Here is a 20,155-nt window from a genome sequence, read left to right on the forward strand (position 1 = left end):
GATTTTTGTTTTTGTATGGGTCGTTCTTTTTGTAGGTAAACTATCTACTGCATCTTCTAGAGTATCTAGTGCTTACTAAAAGTTATACTCTTCCTGGACTTTGACCTGCTTGTGATATACAAATTGATACTGTAGCTTGCTTGATGGTTTGGCTGTATCTCTGACCCTGCTAGACTGGTGATCTCCCCCTTAGTATGTGGCCCATTCCGTCTGATTCCTCCCAGTTTTCTAGCCTGATTGGTTACTTGGTTACCTGATCCATAATCCACCAGGTTACATGCTTTGATAGTGGGAATGGGAGCAATTGGAAGCATGAGGGAGCACTTAGGCATTAGTGATGACTGAGGACATGAAGTCATTCAAGACAGTTTCTTAGAATTCAAGTCCCCGATGTTCAATCTCGTCTCTTCTCAATAAAAATAAATAAAATATAGGTTTTGTAAGTTTTATTTCTACATTTATTACTTTCATTCTTCCATCATGTGACTCACACCATTAAATTTCCAGGAAGCTTGGCAATCGAGCACTTTCCCATCAGAAATTATTTAATCAATTAATGAAAATGCAGTGGTTATCCAGTTGATTCTGACTCATACTGATTACATGTGTGTCAGAGTAGAACTGTGCTCCATAGGGTTTTCAATGGCTGAATATTCCAAAGTAGATTGTCAGGCCTTTCTTCCAAGGTGCCTCTGGGTGGACTTGAACCTGTAAACTTTCAGTTAGTAGCTGAGAGTGTAAACCATTTGTACATCCCAGGAACTCCTTCCCACCAGTGCATGTGGGGCGAGGAGGGGAGAAAATGGCATATTAAGATATTTGGCACCCAGTAAATAGCCATGCTATTCTCTCTCATTTTTCACTCACACTCCAATTTTCTCCCCACTGAGTTATTGTAGATAAAGGAAAGAACTTATATTTGGTGGTTTTCCCCATTCTCCAGCCCTGACAACAAACCATAAAGCACGTGTCGCTGGATCAAGAATGTTTTGCTATTTATAATTAGAATGTTTTACTGAAAGATTAGTTGAGGAACTAGTTGCTGCTGGAATATGCCAGTGAGTTGAATACCTGGAGTAGAGAAAAAGAAATTAAAGGAGATAAGTTTTTTATTTCTCTAATTGAAACAAAGATGTTGTAAATATTAGGCAAATTTTATTTCAAATTATACCATTGCTGGAGAGCTCTCTTTAGAGGTATCTACAGAATTTTGTTTGCAGCTCTGGGAGTCAATCACTGTGAAACAAAGCATGAGCTGAACAGGCTTATCTCTCTTTCTTTCTAGCTCTCTCCCAGGTTATAATGTGAGGCCATAATCTGGTCATAGAATACAAGATAAAGGTAGTAATCACTGTAAGAATGTAAATAATACTTCTACAAATCTCTACAATGGATCTCTTTATAATTCTTCTCTCTTTCAGGGACAGCTACTTTCTGTATAGAGTCTTCTTGGGAAGCAGTGCTGATGTAGTGGAAAGAGAGTTCAGCTTGGGAATGACTGACTCTTCTACTGTCCAACTGTAGGAAAGTCATAATTGGTCTGCATTCCAATGCCCTTACTTGTGAAACAGAATTAATTATTGGGAGAATTAATTAAACTAACATGAAAGTTCACTGGAAAACTAAAGTAACCATACACGTAAGACAATATTAATTAAGAATATTTGAAAGTCAGAACTAGTAATGAATTTATTTTTCTTTGTGACTCAAAAGGAGTGGTTATACCATCTCAGACCTGAGAACAGTTCTACTGGTTACTATCATATTACCCTGGTTAAGTTGCTTAGATTCTCTGAGCTTCAATTTTCTACAAAAAGTGGGGGAAATAATAATGCCTGCCTCATAGATTACTGGTGAGAATTGGAAGAGATAAGGCATGTAGAGAACTCAGCACAATTCCAGGATATGTCAAATACACAGTAAATGTTAGCTATTATTAAAACTGGTCTAATCACTAAAACCCCCCAAAAGATTATTTCCATCCTGTGAGACCCTGTCTGAGTAGCATCTGGACTCTCTCCATGGCATGTGTCTCTCTTCTTTTAAAATGCTTTAATAACATGTTCGGTATTACAGTAGTTACTTTGATAACTACTCTGACCATGTTCATAATTGCTTTTGCTATGATGGTTACCAGAATTACTATCGTTAAGTTAAAGTTCCACTTATATTATGATGGGTTATATCACTGAGAAGTTTTACAATATAAATAAAAACAAATATTTCAGAGTTAGAATTTTAAATAACTGAAGTTACTCTTTGACGTTGAGAATCCTCTTAATGGCGTACATGAAAGATCATGAAAAGATGGTCTTCTTTATACTTTCTTGAATACTTCCAGTAATAAGACACTAACTACCTCATAAGATTGGTTATTTTATTGATGCACATTTTCTAATCATTAAATATTCCCTTTCTTCATTGAAAATAAATCTGCCCATGGTTCCTGGGTTTCTGCATGGAACAATTAGTAACAAGTCTACCTATGAGTCCTACAAGTATTTGAAGGCCATAGTAATGTCTATTTCTCTTCTTTGGTGGAAAACCTAAATCTCTGGGTTTTCATAGTAGAGCAGTTAAAATCACAGCCAAGTGGTTAAAATTATTGACTTTGAAATTAACGAGTCCCAGCTCTGTCACTTGATAGTTGTGTGGTATTTTTCAAGTTATTTGTGTTTCTGTTTATTTGTCAAATAATATCACCTACCTCATAAAGTTTCCTTTGGAGAGTAAATGTAATAATGAATTTAAGAATTTAGTACAGCACTTAGCACACAGTGTTTTCAATGAATTGTGTACTGAATATTAGCTATTATTTTAGTCATTCATTTTGCTTTTGAGATGGTTTACCATTCCTTAATCTATACTGGTCGCCTCCTATTAATGTACATAGTATGTCAACGTTTCTGTTTAGAAGTACTGACCTGAAGGGCACATAATGATAGTTGATATATAACAAATAATTACCACATAATTAGGTTTCTGCCTTGAATATTAATGCTTATTAGAGATAACTATATCAGCACACATGGGACCAGGGAAATTATTGCTGGTGTCAGAAGGATCCTGGCTGAAAGCAGAGAATACAAGAAAGATGTTTACCTGTGTTTTATTGACTATGCAAAGGCATTCAACTGTGTGGAATATAAACAAATTATGGATAACATTGCTAAGAATAGGAATTCCAGAGCACTTAATTGTACTCATGATGAACCTCTCCATAGATCAAGAGGCAGACGTTCAAACAGAACAAGGGGATACTGCATAGTTTTAATTCAGGAAAGGTGTGTGTCAGGGTTGTATCCTTTCACCATGCCTATTCAATCTGTATGCTGAGCAATCTGGGCTATATGAGGAAGAACGGGGCATCAAGATTAGAGGAAGGTGCATTAACAACTTCTAGTATGCAGATGACACAACCTTGCTTGCTGAAAGTGAAGAGGACTTGAAGCATTTATTGATGAAGATCAAAGACTACAGCCTTCAGTACGGATTACACTTCAACATAAATAAAACAGAAATTCTCAGAATTGGGCCAATAAGCAATATCATGATAAAGGGAGAAAAGATTGAAGTTGTCAAGGATTACCTTTTACTTAGATCCATAATCAACACCCATGGAAACAGCAGTCAAAAGTTGCATTGCATTGGGCAAATCTGCTGTAAAAGACCTCTTTAAAGTGCTGAAAAGCAAAGATGTCACCATGAAGACTAAGGTGTGTCTGACCTAAGCCATGGTGTTTTCAGTCACCTCTTACATATGCGAGAACTGTACAATGAATAAGGAAAACTGAAGAAGAATTGACGCCTTCAAATTGTGGTGTTGGCAAAGAATATTGCATATACCATGGACTGCCAAAAGAATGAATAAATCTGCCTTGGAAGAAGTACAACCAGAATGTTCCTTAGAAGCAAGGATAACGAGAGACTATGTCTCACATACTTTGGACATGTTGTCAGGAGGGATCAGTCATTGGAGAAGCACACCATACCTGGTAAAGTACAAGGTGAGCAAAAAAAGAGGAAGACCCTCACTGAGATGAATTGACACAGTGGCTGCAACAATGGGCTTAAGTATAGCAATGATTGTTAGGATGGTGCAGGACTGGGCGGTGTTTCGTTCTGTTGTACATAGGATCACTATGAGTCAGGACCAACTCGATGGCACCTTTCTAACCACTCTCACCTTCCAGTTGCCCTACTGTGGTCCCAATCAGGTGGACTTTTACTTTTGTGATATCCCAGTGATGCTGAAGCTGGCCTGTGTGGATACCTCAACCCTGGAGATGGTGGGGTTCATAAGTGTGGGATTCATGCCCCTCAGCTGCTTCCTCTTCATTCTCACCTCCTACAGCTGCATTGTCTATGCAATCTTGCATATCCGTTCTGCAGAGGGCCGATGCCATGCTTTCTCCACCTACAGTGCCCACCTCACTGCCATCCTTCTTTTCTACATGCCAGTGGTCCTCATCTACCTGCAACCCACCCCCAGCCCCAGGCTTAATGCAACTGTTCAGGTCCTGAACAACCTGGTCACTCCCATGCTGAACCCCTTGAACTACAGCCTGCAAAACAAGGAGGTGAAATCATGTCTAAGGAAGACCCTACATCATTTGAGCTTCCTTCCTGAACAGCTGTAGAGAGAGATCAATAGCTAACATTTCAATCTTAATTCACATTTTATAAAACATTTTTATATGGTTCTCACAAAAAATTTTGAATTTTAGAGCACAAGTTTTATTATTATTCCCATTTTACAATGTGGGGACTAAGAGTTAAAGTGACTTGTCCAAGGATACATATGGAAGGAATGGCAGAACGAGGACTTGAGAGCTGGTTTTCTGACTCTGGACCTGGGCTGTCTCGAGGACATCATATTGCAGTTCACGGAAGAAGGGAGCTCTTCTCAGTAGAGAAAAAAACTCATATTTCATGTTTCTTAATCTTTAATTTTTTCAGTTTCCTACGTTGTCTCCTTCTCTTCTTTTCTCCTTCACCCCGAAACTTTTACAGCTTTTTTGCAGTGCTTATCTTCTCAAATGCCTGCATTGGATAAAACCTCATTTGATGGTCTAGAGGTTATTGAAAAAATGGGATGGGTGCATCCCTTTGGCTTCAAGTAGTGCTCTGTGGCTTCTGAACCATAAATATTCTGAGTAAGGAGAAGCACTGTGGGTTGGGAACTGAGGCAGCTCTCTTGTGGGTGAAGCAGAAGTACCAGTATGCTACATCATATAAAAAACCTTATCTATTGGGCTTAGACATGGAAAAGGCAATGTGTGAACAAGAATGTGGAGAGGGTGCCCCAACTTGACACTAAATCATTAATGATTATCCCACCATGCTTGAGTTTCTAGTTTCCTGATGAGATGGTTATGCAGGGCTCTGTCAGGTCCTGATGGAATTCACCGGGAACAGAGTTCACACTTTCTTTCCCATTCCCAGGCTGATTTTATCATCATGAAATAAATTAATTTCCCTGATAGGATTTGGGTGGAAATTCCAAATATATGACTTATTACTTAATAACTCGTCTGACCAAATACCTGAATAAATAACTGAAAGGTAGTCATATTTAAACCAACTAAAAAAAAAAAAAAAAGAACGTGATGAGGGTAGAGAGGAGGAATCTATGGAGGGGTGACTGTACTGTGATTCAATGTTACAAAATCTGGAATTGCTTTTGTACTGTTCAGTGCAGCCACAGGGGGATGCTGGCTCCAACCTGCCATTGTTTTGTGTCTTTGGCTCCTCCATTTACTAAGAGTTTTTATTTGGTCTCTCTTCCTACATTTCTTAATTATTTTCTTGAAATATGTTAAAAATGGAAAGTGTGCTATTTCAATCTTGTGAGCTACTGTTCTCATGACTGAATTCATTGAACATCTTGTCATATTTGGGAATTATAATTGCTCTGAAGGTTGTTCCCACAGTAATGTAGGGAGGAAGGACCCTAGGAAGAGGGTGATGGAAGAGCAGGGGACAGGCAGAGGCAAGTTTTTTTTCTTGTTGTCTTGTCGTGTCCGTAAAGAGAAATTGGAAATATGTCCTACATTATCAAATTTGTCGTATCTCAAAACTTTCCCAAGCTTCTTTGAGTTCATGCTCAAGAACCCTTCCCATTACTCAATTTCCTAGTTATAGCTGTTCAGGTAGGAGTCCCTGGGTGGTGCAAATGGTTGAGCACTAGACTACTAGCTAAAAGGTTGTCAGTTCAAGCATACCCAGAGGCACCTTGGAAGAAAGATCTGGAGATCTGCATCAGAAAGGTCACAGCTTTGAAAACCCTATGAAGCAGTTCTACTTTGCACACATGGAATCTCCACAAGTTGTAACTGACTAGACAGCAACTAAAAACAGCAACAAGCTGCTCAGGTGGTCAAAATGGAACAATTTGTGAAAATAAAAGGTGGGAGTCAAATTATTTTCATTTTTGTTCATTCAGATGTCATTCGATCAATAAGTCTGTGCTAGGTGTGGAGATGGGGGCCCTGGGAGTGTAGTGGTCAAGAGCTCAGGCTGCTAACCATAAAGGCGGGCAGTTCAAATCTACTAGCTACCCCTTGGAAAACTAATGGGGCAGTTCTACTCTGTCTTATAGGGTTGGTATGAGTCAGAATTGATAGGATGACAATGGGTTTGGCTTTTGGTTTGGCTTAGGTATGAGGAATGCACAGCTGAAGAAGACATGTTCCTGCCTGTCTTAGTCATCTAGCACTGCTATAACAGAAATACCATAAGTGGATGGCTTTAACAAAGAGTAGTTTATTCTCTCACAGTCCAGTAAGCTAGAAGTCCTAATTCAGTGTGCCGGCTCTGGGGGAAGGCTTTCTCTCTCTGTCAGCTCTAGAGGAAAGTCCTTATGATGGGTCAGTGTTCCCTTGGCCTGGGAGCATCTCAGCGCAGGAAGCTCACATCCAAATGAAGGGCTTTGCTCCTGGCACTGCTTTCTTTGTTGTGTAAGGTCCCACATGTTTCTCTGCTTGGTTCTTTTATATCTTAAAAGAGGTTGGTTTAAGGCACTATCTAATCTTATAAACCTCATCAGTGTAACTGCCACTCATCCATCTTATTACATCATAGTGAGAGGATTTACAACACATAGAGAAACCCCATCAGAAGATAAAATGGTAGACAATCCTGAAAACATAAGGAAACCATGACCTAGAGAAAACTGACAAATATTTTGGGGGGAAACAACTCAATTCATGACACTGCCTGATTGGAAAAGACCACTGGAGAAGATAAACTGATACATGCCTAACTAGAACATCCAAAATAAATACTATAATCTAGGTATGGGCTTGCTGGGGCAGGAGAGAGACCTCACAAAAGAGGTGTTAAAGGTTGATATATATATGGAAACTCTGGTGGCATAGTGGTTAAGTGTTACCACTGAGAACCAAAGGGTCCGGAGTTCAAATCCACCAGGCGCTCCTTGGAAATTCTACGGGGCAGTTCTACTCTGTCCTGTAGGGTTGCTATGAGTCGGAATCGACTTGACAGCACTGGGTTTTTAGTTTTAAATATATATTTACATATATTTTTTCTCTCCGGTAAGAATGACTGAGAAGTGTTTTACAGAAGAAGCAATGTACTTATCCATCTTTTGTTTTAGGGGTAAAAGATAATGCCTTGGGCAGGTATCGTTCAACTATTTGTCATCTATGAGTGATCAGCTTTGCCGAAAAACATTAAATTAACTTGACCAGATGTTTTTTAGGGCTCTTCCTCTAGCTCATCCCTTTGCCATGGAAAAAAGGAGTCTATGTCTATCTTCTTAAACAAATTGACCTCTTACCTGTTCTGAGAGATGCAGAAGTTACCATGTCTCTAAGTAACATCTGATCTATCTTTGCACCTAGGCAGGCCCAGAATACCAGGCCCAACCTGGGGATGTGGTGACCCAGGTTGGATTTGATGATGGAATTAGATTTTTCTGTGCTTTATAATTTAGGAGGCAATGTATAGGGTCTCTATGAGTTGAAATCCACTCAACAGCAATGTGTTTTTGTTTTTTTACTTTCTTTTTGGTAAGAAGATTAGGGTCCTTGGGTGGCACAAGTGGTTTGCACTTAACCAATAACCTAAAGGTTGGAGGTTTGAACCCACCCAGAGGCACTGTGGAGGAAAGTGCTGGTGATCTGCTTCTATACTTACACAGACAAGAAAACACTATGGAGCTGTTCTACACTGCAACATATGTGGGGTTGCCATGAGTTGGAATAGACTTGACAGCCACAGGTTTTGGTTTTGGTGTTGTAAAGGGATTTGAGTGAACATGTCTATGGGAGAAACCCTACACCAGGTATACCATCTAGCACAATATTTAAAACACATGGGCAGGGCAAAAACAGAGAATCAAGGACTAAGACCAGAGAGGTAGGACAAGAACAAGAATATTGAAATAGAAGTTCAGAAGATGTTTTTAGGAGAATGGGCCACAGCAGCAATATTTCCTGAGACACTGATGTCACACATAGTCCAGGAAGGGCACATTAACCCTGACCCCGTCTGGATTCTAGTTCATTAAAGTCCCACCTCACTGCCTTTAATGAAAGGCATACTTAATGTACAGTACTCCCACACTTTATGCACAACACCATTGTAGTGTCAGTCACTGTTCCTTTTTGTTCTTTCCTAAATTTGTAGAATAAGAGGTGTTTGTTTTGAATCTCTCCTATGTGTTTTGTTTTACCCATGGTTCCTAGAGACAGAAATGATGATGTGGCCATCCAAAGTGGAAAAGTGTTCCATGGACACTAAAAGTGGAGCTGAGCTGATGACTCCTGACCTGGCATTGGGGGGATTGTGGAGAGAGATTCATGAAGGAGTGTTCACATGGTTAGAGACCTGTGCTGTTTACTTCCTGCTCTCCCTGGGACCCTACTGATGTGTCCTAAAGCATATTGATTGAAGTGATTGAATGACTACTGAGAAATTCATGTTTTCATTCCCTTGCAGTTTTTTTGTAAGGAATATGGACTTTGGCTTTAAGAAAATAATTATTCAAACTAAGAGAATGACATTATCACATGATGTGCTAGTTCACTTAAGAAGGGTGATAAAGCCAGTAATTATTGGAATGTTAAATTGTTGAGAAAAAAACCTAGCCTATCATTTACCACCATTTTATTTTACATTTCATCATTTAAAAATATTATTTTAATGTTCATTTCAGTAAGATTCTACAAAACAACAACGTCAAAACATCATTGTTCTGCTGGATGTCTTACTTAAAATTTTGCTTTTATTACATATTAAACAATTAGAAAGTGACTTTTGTGGATGATATGTAAAATATACAAAGTATAATACAAATTAGTATCTGTGTCCCACTATCCAGTTTAAGGAAAAGAGTAGTGCTTTGCCTTGGAAGTTCCTGGTAAACCCCACCTAATCCTATCCCCTTCACAGCCCTAGAAGACATCATTATCCTGAATTTTGTGTTTCTTGCTCCTGTCTTGGTCATCTACTGGTTCTGTAACAGAAATACCACAGGTGGATGGCTTTAACACAGAAAAATATTTTTCTTTCACAGTCTAGTAGGCTACAAGTCCAAATTCAGGACGTCAGCTCCAGGTGAAGGCTTTCTCTCTGTTAACTCTGGAGGAAAGTCCTTGTCATCAATCTTCCCTTGGTCTGGGAACATCTCAGCACAGGAACCTCAGGACCAAAGGATGAATTAAAAAAAAACTTAGTACCTTTGTATCTGTGGAATTAACAATTAGACCCAACCTACCTCTTTAGTCTCTTCAAAGCCTTATGTTCAACTGAGAACACCCAAGTCTTTCTCACACACACTCTACTGTCAAGGTACACTGACATTCTGACACTTCCTTGAAGATATCACTTACCAATTTTCATTCCTTCATTGACATGTTCTTTTCATAAACATTTACTGAGGGCTTACTTTTTTTTTACTATGTGTAAGGTTTGTGCTAAGCTGTGGAGTTATAAAGAACTATATGTGTTATTCTTAAGAAGCTTCTAGTTAAGCATGGGAAGCAGATACAGATATGACTAAAATACAGTGTAATAAATGTTTAATGGGCATACACAAAATATAAAGTAATACAATGAAGGCAGAAATGAATAATCCTGTATAGATGTGTGGAAAACTTTTCAAAAAATTTAAAACAGATTCGTTCACAGTTCTGTCTTTATAAATTTTATTCTCCCTTCCCTTATTCCTCTACTGGACAACTTTTAGTCATCCTTCAAGACCCAAGCTTAAAAGTCATTTTTGTGTCTGTGTGATATTTTCCTGTCTCAGGTAGAATTAAGTTATTTTTTCTCTGTGTTTCAATTTTTCACCATGTCAAAAAGCGTCATTCCGTTATGTCAAAATAAGATTGGCAAAACAACTTCCCAGTTAACCAGATGCAGGGAAGAGAAGAAAAGGAGACACATGGGTACTTACAGTTCAGAACTGTCAAATCCTTCACTGTTGAATGAATAAGCTAGATGACATTTTTTTTTTTTTTAGGTCAATACCTCAGTCTATACATTTGTGATATGTCATTAAGTATAGCCTAGGAACAGACTTGTGTTGTACTTTGAGAAAAATAGTACTAGTTTATGCGGGAGAAGTAAAAGAATCAAACAGGATTTTCATTTGCTCTTAACATATTTGAATTTTATGACTTTTAACAAGTTAATTGGCTAATTTAATTTGCTATTTTAACTTGGTAAGATACAGATATTTAAAAGTACTTCATTGCTGCTCTAAAGATTGACTTAGGTAATTTGTTTATAGCACCTAACACTGTTATATTGAACATAATAGGGATTTGATAAATACATTTTCTTTCCTTCTCTTTTTCTTAAGAAATACATTGTCTTTAAGTAAAAATGAAATGCAATAGAAAATCAAATTTCAATTTACAATATTTTTCTTTGGAAACCAATACTTAAGAACACTCAGAACAGTGTGTAAGAACATGCTGGGCTTTGTAGTCAGGTTGATCTGGGTTTAAGTTCCTACTTGGTCACTTCTAATTTGTATGGTTTTGGGTAAGCTTCCTGAGTACAGTTTATTTAAATATATAATGGAAAGAATAAAAGTATCTAACTCATAGGGTCATTGTGAAGATCAAATGATGTCATGCACGTAAACAGCTTAGTGTGGGATTTGGCATATAGTTAAGAGCTTAATAAATGTAGTACGTATTGTACGTAATAAAGCATTTTAACATATTGATCTTACGTTTTAACTTGTGTTATTAACTTGTGTTGCATTGAGTAAGACTCTGTTCCCTGTTGTAATTTTCACTGTTACTTTTCCTTTAAGTGATAATACTCACTGAGAATAATGGAAATGCTGACCCCTTGAACATATGATCCCACAAAGTGATAGACACTGGAATTATATTGGATTTACACAGTTTACATCAATTCAAACATCTATTTGGGCTTTAGTTATAACTAACAAATCATAAAAAAAAAGATGTAAATAGAAGCATAGTAAAGAATAAAAACAGGAAAAAAAAAGTGCTCCCAATTTGCCCAAAGTAAACAAGACACAAAGTTCTCAGAAAATATCAGAAATGACGATACTGCTGCTTTTAATTACTACCAGAAATTGAGAATTTCTCAAAGGATTTTAAAGAAGCAAACATACACAATTAAATGTTATATGAGATTGAATGGAAATTAATAGAGGACAAGCTGATAGACTTATTAAAATTATAACTGTTTCTGGAAGAGGATAAATGAAAGCTACCATCAAGAAAAGTTCAATGCAAAATGTCATTGTGGTTAGCTATGGTGTATAGAGCATTTGCTGTGTGCTAAGCACTTTGCTAAGTTCTTTGCATTTTTATTTCATTTAATTCTCATACCAACTCTATAAAATACATATTTATTGTTATTATATTTATTTTACAGGTTGGAAAAATGAGCCTGAGAGTGTAGGTACTTTGATCAAAATCATGCATGAAGTGTGTGGTCCAGCTAGTATTCTGCCCTAAGTTTGCCTTACTGCCAAGCCCCAGTTCTGCCACGATGCTTTCCATGTACAATGTATGATGTGTCTGTTGATAACAGCATGTGTTTTCTATGTTCATTCCTTTTCACATGGTTTGTTGAAAGTCAGCAATTTTTTTTTTGTTCCTTCAATTAGGTGTCGGAAAACTCCAGAGGAGAAACACATTTAGAGAAACTTTTCTTACCACTTACATCAGGCTATAAAATGTCCCCAAAAGAATCACTGAGAAGAGAACTTTTTAGTTAATTAATCTCAAAGGTACTTATTCCTGTGAGATGTATCTCATGCTCATTATGACTTTGGATTTATTTTCTCCTTAATTTTTGTTCCTCACTTGTGAGCTGTGTCATGGGACAAAGTGGATAGACGAGACTGGGAATTAGGTTAGGCAATGCAAGAAAGCTTGTTAAAATATTTATGGTCTTGGGGGTTCCCTTTGTAACTGCTATTCCAAAGCAAGACTAAACATACACACACATGCGCAGGTGCACACACACACAGATGCGAGCACACACACACATGCTCGTGCATGATTTATTCACATCAGTTTTCCTAGTATTTCTCAGATAAGGCTGATTCCTTCTAAAACAAACAAACAAACAAAAAAAGATTCCTATAACATCACCTTTCTCCTGGGAGTCAATATTAAAAATACCATTCACTAGTTACAATGCACCTAAATAGCCTTGGCTGCAATTAACATGAGGGAACAGGGAAAACATGGAATTCTTGATGTCAGAGCTCCAAATGGATACGTATTCTGAGTGTGGACTCTGCTCCCTGTCAAGAAGCATGGGAGGAATCTGTCAATCATATTTCAGTTCCCACAGCTGGCTTTGCCCAGCACATGGTGAATAGCTGAATTAAAAGCAGGCAGTTATACGAAGCAACAGGGCCAGGTTAAGCAATTTGAGACTCAGTGTGAGTTTCAAGAGAGAATGCAGAAGGCTCAATTTATCAACCATGGCAGTTCTCATGGTTTGAATTAGGCAGATAGTTGCTGATTATTTCCATGAATGCATGCTGTAAAGAATCATTGTGGTTCACATGTACCTCACCTTCTGAAACCCAACATTTAGAAGGACTTAATATTCTTAGTTATTTTCAGGGCACTCAGGAATTTTAAATTACCTTAAGTACACACAAAGGAACGCACACATGCATGCACATATACAATATAATAAATGGGAAAAATGATAATTTTGATGAACACCAATAGGATTCTGTTGTGAATTAAATATAATAAAAGTCCTTTAAGGTCAGCAAGGAACACAGCATCACAGACACAATAAAGAGATACATGCTTATGTCCTCTTAGATGTAATAGGCTAGAGATGGGTGGAACCTTAAAAGTCATGTCAGCCAATCACCTCATGTTATATATGCAGAAACAACAAGACACAGAGTGGTCCAGTGTCATACACAAAATAACACAAAGAACAACGTGAGGAACTCTAATCGATAGCCAACATTACTTCACTTAGGTCCCTAGGTGGTGCAAACACTGCACTTGTCTGCTAATCTAACGGTTGGATATTCGAACCCACCTGGTAGTACCACGAAAGAAAAGGCCTAGTGATTTCCTTTCCTTAAGCTTCCAGTTAAGAAAACCCTATGGATCACTTCCACTCTATAACACATGGGGTCATCATGAGTCAGAATTGACTTGATGGCAACTAACAACAACACAACATTACAAAACATTACTTCACTTAAAAGAATGGGTTGGAATCTAATTCAAGATTTAAAACTTCTGTTGATCTTGTCTGCTTTCAATTAAGGCTTTATAATTATCTTTGCATCTTTTGCAAATTCCTTGAGAATTGGCATTGTATGTCCTGCATGTCTTTTACCACTAGTCCCATCTTTATACACCCTGTAGTCATTCCACAGATAGCCTGAGCATAGATCAAAGTCTATAACTATTAGTAAGAATGAATTGTATATATCCCTGTGAATGACACCTCGTGTCATCTGGCCTTCGGTCCCCTGACAATTTTATTATTTATAGAACTAAGCCTAGCCACTTATATGCCAATGTTGAGTAGAACTAAGGAAAAACATACACTAGGCCCCACAACAAAAACCAATTTAAATGTACCATAATTTTATCTTATGTTTATAACATTCTTATCAAGCAGAGAAGGGACCTCAGCGATCATAAATATAAACACCTCCCCTTACAATGAGAAAAGAAGCCTGCACACATAGCTAATTGAGTGCATGGGGATAATGCACTACATTGGAAGTTCTGTTCTCTGTCAAGGAACCTGAGTCCTAAGTAAGTTACCTCCTATTCTAATTAGCTGATATATTAATTAGCAAATATGCATTGAGTACTTACTAAGCTACTTAACAAGGTGTTATGGAGAATCAAAAGGTGAATAAGACAGGTATCTGTATGTAAATAAACATGAAACAAAAATACAATTCAAATACCTGTTGTAAAAAGGTACAGATAAAATAAGTAGTATGGAAGGGCGGAGCCAAGATGGCGGACTAGGCAGACGCTACCACGGATCCCTCTTACAACAAAGACACGGAAAAACAAGTGAATCGATCACATACATAACAATCTACGAACCCTGAACAACAAACAGATTTAGAGACGGAGAACGAACTAATACGGGGAAGCAGCGATTGTTTCCGGAGCCTGGAGCCAGAGTACCAGTCAGGTACGGCACAAGCACAGAGACATGCTCCACCCCCCTGAACTAACCCCGGGAGGGGGACCAGCTGGTTCCACAGGCGGTGTGGGATGCAGCCGGTAGGAGAAGTCCCCGGGAGGCAGTGACTGATCTTGGAGCAGAAAGAGCAGCATCCGAGCCGGGGAACCGTCCCGCAGGGATTTGGACTGGACGCAGGTACGCCATAAACACGGAGAGTTGCTCCACCCCCCTGAACTAACCCCGGGAAGGGGACCAGCCGGGTCGTGCAGGCGGCGTGGGACGCAGCCGGTAGGAGAAGTCCCCGGGAGGCAGCGACTGGTATTGGAGCGGGGATAACAGCATCCCAGCGGGGACACTCGGTCACGGCACAAGCACGGGGAGCTACTCCACCCATCTGAACTAACCCCGGGAGGAGGCCCAACTGGTTCTCGGAGGAGGCACGGCCACGTGGCTGGAGGGACAAGAAGTCCCCGGGAGGCAGCGACTGATTTTGGAGTCGAGAGTGCACCGTCCCAGTAGGGGAGCCTTGACGCTGGGCGTGGGGCTGGAAGCGGAGGATCTGACCGTGACTCCAGCGGGCCAGACCCCCCGGGGGCAATCTCCACACAGCCAGCACACATAGGCGAGGCGCCCGCGGGAATCTCAGATATAATAGTCATTCCAAGCAAGACAAGCAACTCTGGCTATATTCTGAGGTGCTACTCTCCTATCTCTCTGTTCCCTCCCCTACCCTCCCCAGGCGGCTTCATTAACATCTGAATAGCCTGAGCCAGAGGGAGAACTCTGATAGGGATCTGACTGCATTTTTTATTTAGCGGATTTTCTGGAAAAACTAGTTTCCCAGTGATGGCTCGGAGACAACAATCCATATCAAACCACTTAAAGAAGCAGACCGTGACAGCTTCTCCAACCCCCCAAACAAAAGAATCAAAATCTTTCCCAAATGAAGATACAAAAAGATATAAAAAAACTAATTTACAGAATGCTTAATGATATCACAAATGAAATTAGGATATCTGCAGAAAAAGCCAAGGAACACACTGATAAAACTGTTGAAGAACTCAAAAAGATTATTCAAGAACATACTGGAAAAATTAATAACTTGCAAGAATTCATAGAGAGACAACATGTAGAAATCCAAAAGATTAACAATAAAATAACAGAATTAGACAACACACTAGGAAGTCAGAGGAGCAGACTCGAGCAATTAGAATGCAGACTGGGACATCTGGAGGATCAGGGAAACAACAGCAACATAGCAGAAAAAAAACCAGATAAAAGAATTTAAAAAAATGAAGGAAACCCTAAGAATTATGTGGGACTCTATCAAGAAGGATAACCTGCGGGTGATTGGAGTCCCAGAACAGGGAGGGGGGACAGAAAACACAGAGAAAATAGTTGAAGAACTCCTGACAGAAAACTTCCCTGACATCATGAAAGACAAAAGGATAGCTATCCAAGATGCTCATCGAACCCCATTTAAGATGGATACAAAAAGAAAAACACCAAGACATATTATCATCAAACTCACCAAAACCAAAGACAAACAGAAAATTTTAAAAGCAGCCAGGGAGAAAAGAAAGGTTTCCTTCAAGGGAGAATCAATAAGAATATGTTCTGACTACTCAGCAGAAACCGTGCAGGCAAGAAGGGAATGGGACGACATATACAGAACACTGAAGGAGAAAAACTGCCAACCAAGGATCATATATCCAGCAAAACTCTCTCTGAAATATGAGGGCGAAATTAAGATATTTACAGACAAACACAAGTTTAGAGAATTTGCAAAAACCAAACCAAAGCTACAAGAAATACTAAAGGATATTGTTTGGTCAGAAAACCAATAATATCAGATATCAGCACAACACAAGGTCACAAAACAGATCGTCCTGATATCAACTCAAATAGGGAAATCACAAAAACAAACAAATTAAGATTAATTAAAAATATATATATATATACATAACAGGGAATCATGGAAGTCAATAGGTAAAAGACCACAATAATCAAAAAGAGGGACTAAATACAGGAGGCATTGAACTGCCATATGGAGAGTGATACAAGGCGATATAGAACAATACAAGTTAGGTTTTTACTTAGAAAAATAGGGGTAAATAATAAGGTAACCACAAAAAGGTATAACAACTCTATAACTCAAGATAAAAACCAAGAAAAACGTAACGACTCAACTAACATAAAGTCAAGCACTATGAAAATGAGGATCTCACAATTTACTCAGAAAAACGCCTCAGCACAAAAAAGTATGTGGAAAAATGAAATTGTCAACAACACACATAAAAAGGCATCAAAATGACAGCACTAAAAACTTATCTATCTATAATTACCCTGAATGTAAATGGACTAAATGCACCAATAAAGAGACAGAGAGTCACAGACTGGATAAAGAAACACGATCCATCTATATGCTACCTACAAGAGACACACCTTAGACTTAGAGACACAAACAAACTAAAACTCAAAGGATGGAAAAAAGTATATCAAGCAAACAATAAGCAAAAAAGAAGAGGAGTAGGAATATTAACTTCTGACAAAATAGACTTTAGAATTAAATCCGCCACAAAGGATAAAGAAGGACACTATATAATAATAAAAGGGACAATTGATCAGGAAGACATAACCATATTAAATATTTACTCACCCAATGACAGGGCTGCAAGATACATAAATCAAATTTTAACAGAATTGAAAAGTGAGATAGATACCTCCACAATTATAGTAGGAGACTTCAACACACCACTTTCGGAGAAGGACAGGACATCCAGTAAGAAGCTCAACAGAGACACGGAAGATCTAATTACAACAATCAACCAACTTGACCTCATTGACTTATACGAAACTCTCCACCCAACTGCTGCAAAATATACTTTTTTTTCTTGCGCACGTGGAACATTCTCTAGAATAGACCACATATTAGGTCATAAAACAAACCTTTGCAGAGTCCAAAACATCGAAATATTACAAAGCATCTTCTCAGACCACAAGGCAATAAAACTAGAGATCAATAACAGAAAAACGAGGGAAAAGAAATCAAATACTTGGAAAATGAACAATACCCTCCTGAAAAAAGACTGGGTTATAGAAGACATCAAGGAGGGAATAAGGAAATTCATAGAAAGCAACGAGAATGAAAATACTTCCTATCAAAACCTCTGGGACACAACAAAAGCAGTGCTCAGAGGCCAATTTATATCAATAAATGCACACATACAAAAAGAAGAAAGAGCCAAAATCGGAGAACTGTCCCTACAACTTGAACAAATAGAAAGTGAGCAACAAAAGAATCCATCAGGCACCAGAAGAAAACGAATCATAAAAATTAGAGCTGAACTAAATGAATTAGAGAACAGAAAAACAATTGAAAGAATTAACAAAGCCAAAAGCTGGTTCTTTGAAAAAATTAACAAAATTGATAAACCATTGGCTAGACTGACTAAAGAAATACAGGAAAGGAAACAAATAACCAGAATAAGAAATGAGAAGGACCACATCACAACAGAACCAAATGAAATTAAAAGAATCATTTCAGATTATTATGAAAAATTGTACTCTAACAAATTTGAAAACCTAGAAGAAATGGATGAATTCCTGGAAAAACACTACCTACCTAAACTAACACATTCAGAAGTAGAACAACTAAATAGACCCATAACAAAAAAAGAGATTGAAACGGTAATCAAAAAACTCCCAACAAAAAAAAGCCCTGGCCCGGACGGCTTCACTGCAGAGTTCTACCAAACTTTCAGAGAAGAGTTAACACCACTACTACTAAAGGTATTCCAAAGCATAGAAAATGACGGAATACTACCCAACTCATTCTATGAAGCCACCATCTCCCTGATACCAAAACCAGGTAAAGACATTACAAAAAAAGAAAATTACAGACCTATATCCCTCATGAACATTGATGCAAAAATCCTCAACAAAATTCTAGCCAATAGAATCCAACAACACATCAAAAAAATAATTCACCCTGATCAAGTGGGATTTATACCAGGTATGCAAGGCTGGTTTAATATCAGAAAAACCATTAATGTAATCCATCACATAAATAAAACAAAAGACAAAAACCACATGATCTTATCAATTGATGCAGAAAAGGCATTTGACAAAGTCCAACACCCATTCATGATAAAAACTCTTACCAAAATAGGATTTGAAGGAAAATTCCTCAACATAATAAAGGGCATCTATGCAAAGCCAAAAGCCAATATCACTCTAAATGGAGAGAACCTGAAAGCATTTCCCTTGAGAACGGGAACCAGACAAGGATGCCCTTTATCACCGCTCTTATTCAACACCGTGTTGGAAGTCTTAGCCAGGGCAATTAGGCTAGACAAAGAAATAAAAGGTATCCGGATTGGCAAGGAAGAAGTAAAGTTATCACTATTTGCAGATGACATGATTATATACACAGAAAACCCTAAGGAATCCTCCAGAAAACTACTGAAACTGATAGAAGAGTTTGGCAGAGTCTCAGGTTATAAAATAAACATACAAAAATCACTTGGATTCCTCTACATCAACAAAAAGAACACCAAAGAGGAAATAACCAAATCAATACCATTCACAGTAGCCCCCAAGAAGATAAGATAAAAAAAAAAAAGAACACCGAAGAGGAAATAACCAAATCAATACCATTCACAGTAGCCCCCAAGAAGATAAGATACTTAGGAATAAATCTTACCAAGGATGTAAAAGACCTATACAAAGAAAACTACAAAGCTCTACTACAAGAAATTCAAAAGGACGTACTTAAGTGGAAAAACATACCTTGCTCATGGATAGGAAGACTTAACATAGTAAAAATGTCTATTCTACCAAAAGCCATCTATACATTTAACGCACTTCCGATCCAAATTCCAATGTCATATTTTAAGGGGATAGAGAAACAAATCACCAATTTCATATGGAAGGGAAAGAAGCCCCGGATAAGCAAAGCACTACTGAAAAAGAAGAAGAAAGTGGGAGGCCTCACCTTACCTGACTTCAGAACCTATTATACAGCCACAGTAGTCAAAACAGACTGGTATTGGTACAACAACAGACACATAGACCAATGGAACAGAATTGAGAACCCAGACATAGATCCATCCACGTATGAGCAGCTGATATTTGACAAAGGACCAGTGTCAATTAACTGGGGAAAAGATAGCCTTTTTAACAAATGGTGCTGGCATAACTGGATATCCATTTGCAAAAAAATGAAACAGGACCCATACCTCACACCATGCACAAAAACTAACTCCAAGTGGATCAAAGACCTAAACATAAAGACTAAAACGATAAAGATCATGGAAGAAAAAATAGGGACAACACTAGGAGCCCTAATACAAGGCATAAACAGAATACAAAACATTACCAAAAATGATGAAGAGAAACCCGATAACTGGGAGCTCCTAAAAATCAAACACCTATGCTCATCTAAAGACTTCACCAAAAGAGTAAAAAGACCACCTACAGATTGGGAAAGAATTTT

At 38.2% G+C, this 20,155-nt stretch overlaps 1 protein-coding gene across 1 annotated transcript; it reads left to right on the top strand.

Moving 5' to 3' along the window:
• Positions 1-3,978: 3,978 nt before the first annotated feature.
• On the top strand, positions 3,979-4,640 carry LOC135227742 (olfactory receptor 10D1B-like). Its single transcript, XM_064268351.1, has one exon. The coding sequence runs from the start codon at positions 4,065-4,067 to the stop codon at positions 4,638-4,640; it is 576 nt and encodes a 191-aa protein (XP_064124421.1). The 5' UTR covers positions 3,979-4,064.
• Positions 4,641-20,155: the final 15,515 nt, after the last annotated feature.

This window comes from Loxodonta africana, chromosome 15 (assembly GCF_030014295.1).
Source record: "Loxodonta africana isolate mLoxAfr1 chromosome 15, mLoxAfr1.hap2, whole genome shotgun sequence".
In the NCBI taxonomy this organism is placed as follows: Eukaryota; Metazoa; Chordata; class Mammalia; order Proboscidea; family Elephantidae; genus Loxodonta; species Loxodonta africana.